Below are 13,471 nucleotides of genomic sequence, written 5' to 3'. Positions count from 1 at the left end.
TCTGTTTCTAAACACGTGGTTTCAGCTTTAGGAGAAGGAGACAGGGAGGAGACAGGGAGGGATAAATAATTAATAATGCATCACACAGATAATATTGAACTTTTCAGCGTTTTACAAACGAAACTAGCATGTAAAATCTGATTTAAATTGCTAGACATCTATATTAAGATATGCATATGCAATATATGTTTAAACAAACAAAGCATAATTGCAAAAATTCATTAGCAACACCGTCAAGTAGGGGGCGGTGAAGTGCCCAGCTTAAAGGGAATGGAAAATGATGGAAAAATGTGTTAATGAAATGGAATTTCAAAATTTGAAACTCTTGCAGCAGGATAAATAATTTACAGACAATACTATTTTATCTCATACAGTTCGACTGATAATGATAAATCAGTTTATTTCAGCAAACCCTGAAGTCAGTCACATTTTAAGTGTTTATTTTTTTTTAGTTTGATTATTATAACCCCCAAATAAAAATCCAAAACGTTTCTTTCCGAAGTAATTTGAATATTAAGAAATATAAAAATATATTTTGAAAACAAAAACATTATTTTGACAGACCACACAATCATGGGATGGACTGCTGACTGGGTTGTGCAGCAGGGAGGCTGAGAGATCAATACTAAGAAGCTAGTTGTTTACAGAGCACTGCATTCAAGCATTTTAATTAAAAGTTGGGATTGGAAAATAGCAAAGTTGTAAAAACAACAGGGATGAATCCATCCAATCATTTCTAAACAAGAAATAACTTTTTTCCCCCCGTGTTTCCCAAAGTTTCTGAGAAATTAAACTTTTTTTAATGACTTATAAGCCATAATCATCTAAATAAACTAAATTAATTATCAGACAGTATAGCAACATAGTGTAAATATTATTACCTTGTGTTGGGAGCTGGAGAAATACCCCTTTTCTCCAGCAGAGTCCGCCCTGGATCCTCCCTGCTGAGCTGCTCTGCACACCTGCAGCTGATGATATCATCTGGAGGACCTGGACTACTTAAGCTGCCTTCAGACCTTGCCTCGACGCCGCAGTGTCTTAATCAGTTGGTTAGCACTTAAGCCGTAGATCCCTAGTGAACCAAGTTTCCTTTGAGTCCAACCTGGATTCTAACCTTTTTGTCTCTGCTTCCAGGTTTCCTGTTTTTTCCTCCTGTGAAGCTCTGGAAGAGCTTAACCTGCCGAGCCTGCCCTCCGAGCCAAACCTGAAGACTCACTCTCTGGATTTCCTAGCAGCTCAGGTTTCCGAGCTGGAAACACAAGCCAAGGTCAAACCAGCCTTTAGAAGTAAGACGCTGAAACAGCTTAAGGACTCTGCCAAAACAAGCTTTCTCCGGACCCAACAGTTCCGCTCCCAAAGCCTCATCTACATTCATCAAGGCACAAATCTGAACACAATCAAGTCAAGTCTCTGCCAAGCCTTCGCTAACCAAACTGTCTCTCTCACAGACGCCAGTGAACCGGTCCCAGCCCAGAACCATTGCATCAGTCTTTATTATATGTGTGAACTTGCAAATAAACTCTGTTAAACTTTCCATCCGTGTCGTCAGTGTTCTGCATATTGGGCCTCCCTGATACCCATCATGACACCTTGTGCGTGTTTAGCTCAGATAAGCAAACAGGAATAATGTGATGACCTGTAGGCAGAGATCAGGGTAAGTTGATAAAAGGTTTAATTGTATTTATAGCTGGACAAGAACAGTGTCACAGAAAGTTCTTAACAACACTTAACCAGGGCAGGTACTACAAATAAACAAAAGAGGAAAAAAGAAAGTAAATGAGACCATTCAAATTTTTCAGACTGTTTCATTAAATTTCCATAGGATTTTAGGGATGCACTGCATGTTGCAAATGTATCTTTATCACTGTATCACTGTTTGCAATGCAAATTGACCAAGAACTGTCTGCAATATATTAAATGACCATCCAAGAATTCAGGCTCATTTGTTTCAAATGAACAAATTTAAAGAAGTGGTCAAGTTATTAGGATTTTACAAATAAATTGTAACAACCAACCCTGGCCAGAATTAAATTTCAAATAAAATCTGACCATTGTGAAGGAAATAAGGCATTTTATGCTTTTTATTCCAGTAGCTAGATAGCCTTCTCATTATCTGGGTTGTGTTTACTATGAACCTAATCCAGAAATACTTTTTAAATATTTACTGCATATCATTACTATAACATTCACAAATACTATTGCACTTTCCCTGTTTTTATAAGGTTATTGCTCTAAATCTTTGTACCTACTGTAACATCATGTAGGAACATCCCTATTCCATATATCAATTTATGGTATTTGATGATAATTTGTACCGCTCCTCTTTTCTGCCACATTTGTTTGGATCCCCTGGAAACAAAAATCTATCCATCTATCCATTCATCCATGTTTAATTCCATTAAAAAATACTTAATTGATCCCAAAGAAAAGTAACTATTGTAACTCTTAAAGGGGTTTCTTCAATGAGTTGTTGGTGTTACTAGCTATAGGGACAGGTTGTTATTCCACAATTTGGCCAGATGGTTGCTTGTTTCGGTGAGGCAACAGAAGTTTGTCTAGGACATTTATGATGTGGGATGTCAGGGCAACAGGTTTATAGTCATTGAGGACTAATGCTTTCCTGCTTGCTCTCATGTTGACTTGAAGTTGCCTCTACAAAGTCCTAAATTACAAATTTAAATGTTTAAAAAGAAAATCATTCATTTGTCATAAAAACTTAGAAAGGTAGCTGTTAAGAATGCTCAGGCTTTGAGTTTTTAAGTAAATGCCAGACTGCAACCAGGGTGACCCCCCTGCGGCTCCAGCTGCTAAGAAGGTGCTACAGACAAAAAAAGTTAATATGAGTTCACACTTTTTGGGCAATTCTCGTTGTTATTGTCCATAAATATTCCATTTCATCATCAGCATCAATTCTGTTTTTCTTATACCATCTTGTTTTTGCTAGTCAAGTTACCATAGATTGGTGGGTTAATTTAATTCTGAAATTAACCAGGACTTTTTTTCTATCTGGCTCTTGGCTTTTCCTGTTTGACTTGTGAAATTCAGGAACTTGTTACAAACATCGCTGCGGAGTCAGGGCAAACTTTCTTCTTGCGAAAATATTTTTTTGAGCACAGAGCCTCTGTAACTGCACGTTGGTTTTAATGATTTGGTTTACTTGCAGCTTCAAGTCAGCCACAAGTCAGTTAGTCACTCAGTGAGTACATTAAAAAAACAAAGCCTTCATTTGTTAGAGAAAATGAGAAAATATTGTCAGCAGTAATTTAACATGTATAAAAGCATAAATATTCTAGGTAATGCAAAAAAAAGATAAAACAGAACATTTAGGCAGCACTTTGGTGAAGTGATAATGGGATTCAGTTGCATTGCGTAAAATGTCCTCTTATAATCCTCGGCATGTGTAAAGACACAGGTTATCTGTTTGTGCCTCGCTGAGCCGGTGATTACCAAGCAGGGTTACTGACGGAAGAAAGCAGGGTGAGGTGTGAGAAACTGGGAGGGGCAAGAGAATAGGAATGTCTAAACAGATTAACTAAGAGAACAGTAATTGGCAGAGCAAGGAAGAGAGAGGAGTGGGAGGAAAGCGAGGCAGGGGAAACTCCTGGCTGAGACATATACTGAAGGATTTTGGAATTCTACAAGTCAGCTTTAGAATCGAGAAACCAGGCCTGACTTTAAAAGCTGAATTCATATTTGTTTTTAGTGCTTTTGATTTTGTATCAAATAGAACCTCAGAAGGCATCAACAGTTGTTTACCTGATAGGGCTGGCACAGCTTAAACTGTTGCCCTGGACCTGTTGAGGAAAACACATCGCCAGAGGAGGGGCTCCAGAAGGAGACGGGCCACCAGCAGATCAAGCAGGAAGCTTGAGCAAAGGCTTTGTGGCGTAATGAGGACTGCCAGGCGTGCCAGCAATGTGGAGGTGCCCTCCTTTCTACGGCAGTTGGCCAAAGAAACTGAGAGGATAGTTACATTCTTCTTCAAAGGGGGGGCCAGGGAAAGGGGATGTGTGGAGGAAGAAAATTTAGACGAAGAGGATGCAATGCCAAGCCCCTACCTGGATCGACCTATATTGGAGAAACATGTTGCAGAAGGGGAGTCTCATTCGGGGTTGAACTATGCTGTTGCAAGCATGCAGGGCTGGAGAGCTCAGATGGAGGACGCCCACACCTGTATGCCCCAGCTGAAGGGAGAACTGGAAGACTGGGCCTACTTTGCTGTTTTTGATGGACATGCAGGCATTACAGTGGCCCAGTATTGCTCCAGAAACCTTCTGGATCACATCCTGACAACAGGTACACTACGAATGTTGATGATAAAGTTTCAAAGGGACATGATATTTATAAGAAACAACAAAACTGGTTAGGGGTCATTGATAAGCACCTATGATAGATAGAAAAACAAAAACAAGAACATGTCTAAGGCCCTCCATGAGTAAGTACATCTCAATCTAAGAGACTCCTATAGGAGAGAATAACTCCCAGCATCACGGGTCGTCCACTATATCTTATAAAGAGTCAAAAGTGCTTCACAATAAGTGTCTGTTAAAAAAATAAAACAACAGCCTGAACAGCATTTTCTGGAAAAATAGCACGTTGTGGGGACTGACTGCTCCTTACTGCTGTTTAGGTTAAGGGGTCATGTTTAGGACTAATGTTGTGAATTTATTTAGGGTGGGGTTAGGTATGAATCAGTAATTGTTACAGTAAGGGTTACAGTTAGGCTCTAGAAAGGAATGGAAGTCAATGGAAAGGCCCTGCAAAAATAGTGAGACAATTTTGTGGGTGTGTGTGTGTTCTATGTGTACATGATGCTAAAATATTGTCTTCAACAGGTGGGATCAAAGCAAATGAAGACCCAGAAGAGGTAAAGGATGGAATCCGTGAAGGATTCCTGGACATTGATCGCCACATGCACAAAATGGCTCGCCAAGACAGCTGGGACAGAAGCGGCTCAACCGCAGCAGCTGTCATGATTTCTCCACGTTTTATTTACTTTATCAACTGCGGTGACTCCCGCACCTTCCTCTGCCACAACGGCCAGGTGGTATTCTACACAGAGGACCACAAGCCGTTCAACCCAAGGGAAAAGGAGAGGATCCAGAACGCCGGAGGCTCAGTGACCCTGCAGAGGATTAATGGCTCCCTAGCAGTTTCCAGAGCACTGGGAGACTTTGACTTCAAGGAGGTTGACTGGCGGCCACAGACAGAGCAACTGGTGTCACCAGAGCCGGAAGTGTACGAATTGGAAAGAACACCTGAAGATGAGTTCCTAATTCTGGCATGTGACGGCGTGTGGGATGCCATTGGGAACGAGGAACTGTGCGCATTTGTCCGCAACCGCCTCCAGGTGTGCGATGACCTGAGAGATATATGTGCCCAAGTCATTGATCTCTGCCTCTATAAGGTGAGACATAACAGTATTTTGAATCACACTAAAACCTCAGAATAACAATGTCTAATTTTTTATGAAGATGTAGATTGTATATTTCAGTAAGCAGCTTCTAAAGAGTACACTAAACTATGAAGGGAGGACAAACCTACAAAATCCCTTGGAATAAATGTGGCAAAAAAAAGATATCAGAAAAAAAAGACCTGTTGAAAAATGACAGCAAATTAAATCATTCAATTAATATCAAAATTGGTCAATTTTAGCAGCAGACACTCGACTAGCAGTGCAAACATAAAATTAAATCTTCAGGTGTCATTTTTTTATATAACACATCCCCAAAATTTGTGATCAATGAATACATTAACCAGTAACATGCACTACCACTCATTTTTGGAATCTAACAAAATCAAAACAAGGTCTTTTGATTTTATGTTTCAACAATTCCTCTGTTTTATGTTGGATTATAAGATATATTCCCAGTTAAACAGCCTGTAGCTGTTTGTAGTTTGTTTTTGTTGTTTTATTTTTTTTTTGTTTTTTGTTTTTTACACTCGTGATAATCAAAAATACAAAAACATATAAAAAAAAATAAAAGATATGAGCTGGAAAAATACAGATTTGTACATTTAATCTATAAAAGAAAGTAGTAAATGGAAAAAGTTACTTTCCAGAATTTCATACTTAATATCCAATCCAACGACACTGACAGATTTGAGTCTTAGTTTTTTGTCTAGTAGTTTTCTTACATTGAAGAAATAAAATCATTTTAACAATTAATGCAAAAACTAAATAATGATTTAACTTGTCTTTATTAATACCAGTAATATAGTAACATAGTAATAAAGATAATCAAAACAAGCAAGCATACAGTGAAGCATGTTTGTATCAATATTCTGTTGTAAGCAGACCATAGCTTGTAGTTGTAATTTCATCTCCATAGATTTTTTTATATTAGGCAATGATTACATGAGAAAAGGCATCTCTAGTAGATGTTAATTTAATTATTTTATGTTTCTTCTAAAAGCCTTAATGCAATTTAGAATTCATGGCATAACTTTTAAAATGTGCGTCACATCATAAACATCTTACGCACCAACGTCTACAGAAGCTTTGTAGATGAGCTGCTTCTGGAATTTCAACAGGTTCTCAGTGGTGTTTACAGTCTCAGTGCAACAGCGGGAGGATTTATGAATCAGTAGCTTTACATTGGGTGTGCTGTGCAGGTTCTCAGTGACGTAGCTTCATGTTACATAAGTGGATTCTACTCTTGGTTTTAGAAACTGCCAATCAAAATACAGATTAGCCTTTTGCCTGGCCTATACATAGGTGCACTGAGAGATCCTTAGGTGTTAGGTCGGAACACGCAAATCTGCACATGGCTGGGATTATAGATGAATGTGAGCGAGTTGGTAGTGCTTAGCAGAATACTGGAAGATGCAACCCTTCTAAGTTTTCATCCTGTCCACAGTGGGATGCTATTCATTTCACCTAAAACGTCTCAGGGTATGAGAAATACTACCTGTTCCATTACATTCTGACCTTCAGTGCTGATTTTTCTGGAGTTTTAACACAACAGGGTTGCCACTAGCATTTCACAAATGCTACAGATGGCTGTAGCCATTTTGCATCATCGATGAGATTATATATTATTACTGAACAATCCCAAATCTGAAAATGCAAAAGTTGGCAATTTAGCCGAATAAAGGTATAGTGGAGGATGTTCTTTTTCTGGGTCGATCATCAAAAATAAGGTCCTAATATTTGTCAATCATTCTGGTGATATGTTTACGCAAGGCTGGCCTATGTGCTCTTCCACATAGGCCAGCCTTGGTGAGTCTGACATAGTGGAAAAATTGCAAATCTTCTTTTGGAAAGTAAGCTTGTATGAGTGATGCAAACAGCAACTTTTAAACAAAATGTACACGAGGAGAAATGGGCTCTCGCACAAGTTTAATAGACGTTTCCTATCGGGAGCGGGTACAGAGTTGTGCGCGTGCATTTTTTTTAAGTGGAGAGGGCAGGACTTTTCAAAAATATTTGAAGATCCTCCACAATAGCTTTAACTAAAAATTTCAAATCTGACAACTACTTATGTTTAGGTTATGATCCATTATTTTACCCCATTAATATATGCAAATTGGAGCTACCATACAAAATTTCTTTAAAACTGAAATACCTGATTTACAGGTATCTCTTCTTTTAGATACATCTGTGTCATTTCTTGTAGGCAACACATTTTCTGGCTCAATAAAAAAAAAAAATCCATCTACTTCACTTCCCCAAAAATAGTAAAAGTTCTCTTCCACCCTCTGCAGGGCAGCTTGGACAACATCAGCATCATCATCGTATGCTTCCCTGGCTCCCCCCACGTGTCACAGGAGGCACTGCAGCGAGAGGCAGAGCTGGAGCAGCACATTGACATGAAAGTGGAAGGTGATTGGCTGTGCACAAAGTTACTCTCACTTTCTGTTAGACTACTGTTAACGTCAAGGCTTTTTCAAGATTAATTTTTACCTCTATAGAAATCATCCAGATGATGCGGTCTAAGGAGGAAGACCCTGACCTTCTGTATGTGATCAAATTCTTGGCTGCAGAGGAGATACCAGGGCTCCCACCAGGAGGGGGCATCACCAGCAAGTGAGTTCAATGAAATCCTGATTAATATTACATATGAAAAGCATTATTATGACTTTACCATCATTGTGTCTGTGTGCAGGAGAGATTGTATCATAGCAGCTTACCAGAAACACGTCATGAATCACAGGACTCAGGAACCTATGGTGAGACATATGACGTATGCATTTTATTCAGCCAGTAGCCTTTGGAAAACATTAACAGCTTTTGAAATATATCAAGCATTTTGTCCTGTTAGAAATATAAAAAATAATTATCAGCGGATGTCCTGAAACCTTAAACATTTGCAAGAAGTGTTGCTATTGACAAGAATTAGACCACTAATGATTCATTTAATGCTATTGTAAGTCTTCACACTGGATTTATTTTTTTGCATCTTGAATGAGTCAATCTACAAGATTGAAGTTTGAAATGTGTGATTTTTGAATAATGTATGAATTCCTATGTTTGATATTTAACACTTAGATGTTCAAATAAGACTAACTCATTGTACTGTGACTTTACAGGACATCGGGGGATCAGAGGAGGACTCTAACTAACACTGTGACCACAGAGTCAACAGCTTTACGTTTTAAAGAGGATAATTCTTCCTGTGATATACATGTCAAGTGTTTGCTGATTGATTAAAACAGTTATTTGGATCTAACATTTATTGTGTTGATTTTTGATATTTGTGTTTTCCTCTATCAATCTTAAATGCAATCTAACAACATTCCATTAGTTTAATGTTGTAACTGGGACTCAGCTTTTGTTTTCAGTCTTCTCCATAGTTTACAGTCTCATGAATTATAGAGATTCTGACTGTCTACTGATAAATTACATTTACCCTGGAAAAATATTTTGACTTCTGTGTATTTGCATCTTTTATCATAGAATTTTTAAAGTTTAATTAATTTATTTGCATACCAGAGCTTGGGGACTGGGTTGCAAGGTTTTATGTGATTCTGCTGGGCCAAAAGTCACCAAACAATACATTACCATTGGAGCTACCGACACTGAGACATGACTTTGATAACTTCATAGCCTTGGCTTTATTGTTGTGTTTTGTAGATAAGTTGGAAAATATTACTTTTTGAATTATTCCAAATGACAGTTTTGGTGCAAAAAAAAGAATCTGCCAGCTGAGAACACTGAAAGTAAAGTATGATGTTTCCTTTTTCAGCCTGAAGGTGGTGTCCAACCATAGGGAAAATCTATTGAAGAAAAATAACTGTTTTAGAATTTCTAACCAAATTTCAAAGCTTATTCTGGCAGGAGGTATCTGGAGTCACCCAAAACAGGGCTGTGTACAAGAGATGTCCTCGCACGTAAAACATTTTTGGAAACAGTCACAAGGTAGTGCATATTTTAATAGTAAAGTCAACATGAGGGACATACTGCTTCTAAAGGCTAAAAAAACCAAACAAATCAAAAGCTGTCTGAGTAAACTTAATTAAATTGACACAGTTATGGAATAAGGTGATTACAACTCTTTCCTCTTTCTAACAGCTTTGCCTTTTGTTTTTAAATTATACAAGATATGTGTCATATTAAAAGAAGCCCTGTTGCCTTAGAGCAAGAGGGTTCTGTGTTTTTGCATGTGATTTGGATGTTCTCCCCGTGCATGCATGGGTTCTCTCCATGTACTCTGACAAGCCTTGTCCTTAATGTCCTTCAGAAAAGTTAAATATCATCTTGAAGTCGACCAGGATGAGGAAGTTAATGTATTGTCAAAACGTTATAATAATTGCCAAGTTAGATGATTTCAAAAAAGGAGGCTCCCGCTTAATCTGGATTTAAGACTAAGAAAAGAATATAAGGAGTTGAGGTAATTAAAAAGATTAATAACGACTTTTTAAAAATGTTACCAAAGTGACAACTCATCTTTCCCTGGAGCTGCCTCTGACACAAACATGTTAAAATACGTAACCATACAGTTCCCAGGAAGAGAGATGCTGATAATCATTGTATATAAACTAGAAGTTACTAGTTTACAGTACTCTATGATAAGTTACACTGTCCATATGAAGAGGAAGATAACAAATGACTGGTCACTGCATATTTTCAAGCAATGCAAAGTACAGAACATTTTTTGTTACATGAAACTGCTTGTGTTACTCTTCAACGAAACTCTTATAGCTTGTCTCTGGAAATAATTAGTTTGCTTGATCTTTTTAGGAAGAAAAGTAAATGGATAGCAATGAGCTTCTAAGAAACATTAACTAAGAAAAAGAGACAAGAGAAGAGAGAGAGAACTTGCCTAAACAATTAGGTGGTCTCTTCCAGGAATTAGCTCTTTTTTCATGTAAAATATAAATATATATATATATATATAGGATAAGGAGTAGATTAAGTGAAGGGGTGCCCAATGAGGCCTAGGTACCATATGAACTATGTATATGTGGCACCCGAGAGGTGCGATCATCTTAAAAAAAACCCATAAAAACCAATCAGACTGCGGCGATTGTGAGCAGGGCTTTAAAAAGTTTAATGATTAAAGTCCAATAAAAAAGATACAAAGACAAGTTAAAAGGAAAAAGATTAAAAAGAAAGATAAAAATACAGATGGTGAAGAGCAGCAGAGTCAATGGCCCCGTCTGTTAAAAGACGCGCACTGGGCGGGTATAATGGAGGGCACCGTCCACCCCTATGGCAAGCCAAAAGGACCAATAATCGTCCGTACAATAACGCGCGGTTCCAACCCGTATTTATGGCAAGCCAAGAAGGTCATATTTCGCATTGAATTGTCGCGTTAGATTGAAGTTAACCCGCAAAAAACGCGCGTTCTCCCGAGATTACGCCGCTTTTTACGCCGTCTTTTACCAACTTGCCATATTATGGCAAGCCAAGAAGGTCATATTTCGCATTGAATTGTCGTGTTAGATTGAAGTTAACCCGCAAAAAACGCGCGTTCTCCCGAGATTACGCCGCTTTTTACGCCGTCTTTTACCAACAAGCGCCGCCTTTTTACGCGCGTCATGAGAGTACCGCAAGACGCGCATTAAATACGCGCGTTCTGACCGACACAACGCGCGTATTTAACGCGCGTTTTCCTAATATGATAATGATGTCCTTCCTTCTTTTCCCACAGCCAATGCATTTGAACTGGTTGCATCCAATCTCTGATCAAGGCAGCCAGACCAAGAAAGTTCAGCACAGATCTGCTTTGTGGAAAACTGCACAGAGCTCAATGTTGCAGCATTGCCAAAATTCACTGCATTGCCTTTTCACAAAGCCTTAATGTCAGGAATATATCCACTACATACACTTTGCTGTTATTTTGAATCCATTCCATGCCTATTTTCATGTAAAAACGTTCAAATCAAACCGTTCAACCAGTTCAAATGCATTGGCTGTGGGAAAAGAAGGAAGGACATCATTATCATATTAGGAAAACGCGCGTTAAATACGCGCGTTCTGACCGACACAACGCGCGTATTCAACGCGCGTCTTGCGGTGCTATCATGACGCGCGTAAAAGGCGGCGCTTGTTGGTTAAAGACGGCGTAAAAAGCGGCGTAATCTCGGGAGAACGCGCGTTTTTTGCGGGTTAACTTCAATCTTAACGCGACAATTCAATGCTAAATGTGACCTTCTTGGCTTGCCATAAATACGGGTTGGAACCGCGCGTTATTGTACGGACGATTATTGGTCCTTTCGGCTTGCCATACCGGTGTGTCTCTGCACCTCGCTCCGGTGTGTCTCTCCAACCAAACCTTCCCATGTCCGGGTCTGTCTCTCCAACCAAACAGCTGCCTTTTTAATCAGCGTCCCAGTCGGCACGCTGCTTGGTTGATTGGGAACACCTGTGCCGTTGCTGTGGGCGTGTCCAGGTGTGAGTGGCAATGTGGCCTCCAAACAAAATCCCCCAAAAAAAACATGCACACACAAAATTAAAAAAACAGCAAACAAGTTCAAAAATAAAGAAAATCAAAAATTAGAATACATGCAATAAACTTAACAAAAAGGCCACATTACCACATATATATGTAAGGCCAAATTGCAATGATGGGTGTCAAGGGGTTAATAAAGAGGAAGATTAGTATGTTAGTATGAGGGAGAATACAGAGGTCAATTAAAGGTCTAGTGGAGGATTTTCGAGAATTTCTGAAAGGATCCACCCTCTCCACGTGGACATGCACAACCCTGCACCTGCTCCAGAGAGGAAACGCCTATTGAATGCATGCCAGAGAATGCATTAGCCCATGTCTCCTCTGGCACTCTCTGTTTAAAAGTTATTGTTTTCATCGCTCATACAAGCTTACTTTCCAATATAAGATTTTCTATTTTTTCGCTACTTCAGACTTACAACCTATAAGTGAAAATGGGGACGAGCAGGTAGGACGGCCTTATTTAAATATATGACCAGAATGTTTGACAATTAGGAGGACCGCTTATTTTGATGATTCACACGAAAAAAAGAACATCCTCCACTTTACCTTTAAGCAAGAAGCCCAGTTAAGACAACCACAATCTTCGGCTTTATAACCACAGCTCTGCAACACGTTTCTCACAAGTATTGTTAAAGTAAGATCAGCCAGCATGGCTGATTCTGAAGGCCCTGGGCAGATTCCATTGACATAGTAACACAAAGAGGCTGGTATCTGATTGGACAAAAAAATATAGCAACCACATAACTCTAATGGAAGCAGTGCAGCCAAGAAAAACACAACAAAATTAATAGAATGGATTGTGTGGAATAAATTAATAAAGTTGGAAAGAAGAAAATTAAAGTTAAGGTTGTGAATGTAGGTTAGCGTTTCTGTTTGATTTTAGGCCAGCAGTGAAGGCCTTAAATGCTGTCACAGCCCATCACTGTTAGAAGCCTGCAAAAAGTTAACATAGGCCTGCTTTATTCATTCCAAGACCAGATTTTAAGGTATTTTTTTTTTTACAACAATAACAGAAAAGGCTTCATTTTGAGGGTAGGTCATCTGTCTAATTATGCATCTCACTTCATGCAACACACCAGTACAGCATTTGGAGGAAAAACAAAATAAATCCCACATTATCATTCTGCCACCACCATGGTTAAGAGCTGTTATGATATTCTAAAGTTCTGAAGTCTCACCCTAACTATTCTTAAAAAAAGAAAAAAAGAAACTATGTTTAATATTTCTTAGAAACAACCCTATGTGGATTAAAGAACATCAGCAATAAACGCAAACATTGCAGCACATGTTTTATGCTCAAAACGAATATATTTATATTTCCAACCACAGAACATGAACTATACAAAACAGCCTGAACTAAAACGTGCAAAGCCAAATAAGATGGAAAAAATATTTCAAATTAATATAATTTTTTTCTCAGTACACTGCTAGAAATACACCAGGGCTGTTTAAAGCCATCTGCAGCCTGTGATGGTCTTCAGAGAGCTATGTTTAACAGTCACAAGGGCTTTACAATGTGTTGCAGTGGTGTAGGAAGGCTTTGCACCTTTGTATTAATTAACTGAGCTTGTATT

General features: G+C 38.7%; 1 protein-coding gene across 1 annotated transcript; it reads left to right on the top strand.

Annotated features, from left to right (window-relative positions):
• Positions 1-3,537: 3,537 nt before the first annotated feature.
• On the top strand, positions 3,538-8,674 carry ppm1na (protein phosphatase, Mg2+/Mn2+ dependent, 1Na (putative)). The gene is made up of 6 exons (XM_038298557.1): positions 3,538-4,296; positions 4,836-5,407; positions 7,708-7,825; positions 7,915-8,029; positions 8,109-8,172; positions 8,533-8,674. The coding sequence occupies exons 1-6, from the start codon at positions 3,891-3,893 to the stop codon at positions 8,563-8,565; spliced, it is 1,308 nt and encodes a 435-aa protein (XP_038154485.1). The 5' UTR covers positions 3,538-3,890; the 3' UTR covers positions 8,566-8,674.
• Positions 8,675-13,471: the final 4,797 nt, after the last annotated feature.

The sequence above is a fragment of the Cyprinodon tularosa genome, unplaced genomic scaffold (assembly GCF_016077235.1).
Source record: "Cyprinodon tularosa strain WSP-4 unplaced genomic scaffold, ASM1607723v1 ctg41, whole genome shotgun sequence".
Classification (NCBI taxonomy): Eukaryota; Metazoa; Chordata; class Actinopteri; order Cyprinodontiformes; family Cyprinodontidae; genus Cyprinodon; species Cyprinodon tularosa.
This window is presented reverse-complemented; position numbering and strand designations above follow the sequence as displayed.

What these genes read in the sequence shown, in the direction of transcription:
- ppm1na (XM_038298557.1), top strand. Translation starts at nt 3,891, where the DNA reads ATGAGGACTGCCAGGCGTGCCAGCAATGTGGAGGTGCCCTCCTTTCTA. An exon ending in GGAGGGGGCATCACCAGCAA is followed by an intron (nt 8,030 to 8,108) that starts GTGAGTTCAATG and finishes GTCTGTGTGCAG; the next exon opens with GAGAGATTGTATCATAGCAG. An exon ending in ACAGGACTCAGGAACCTATG is followed by an intron (nt 8,173 to 8,532) that starts GTGAGACATATG and finishes GTGACTTTACAG; the next exon opens with GACATCGGGGGATCAGAGGA.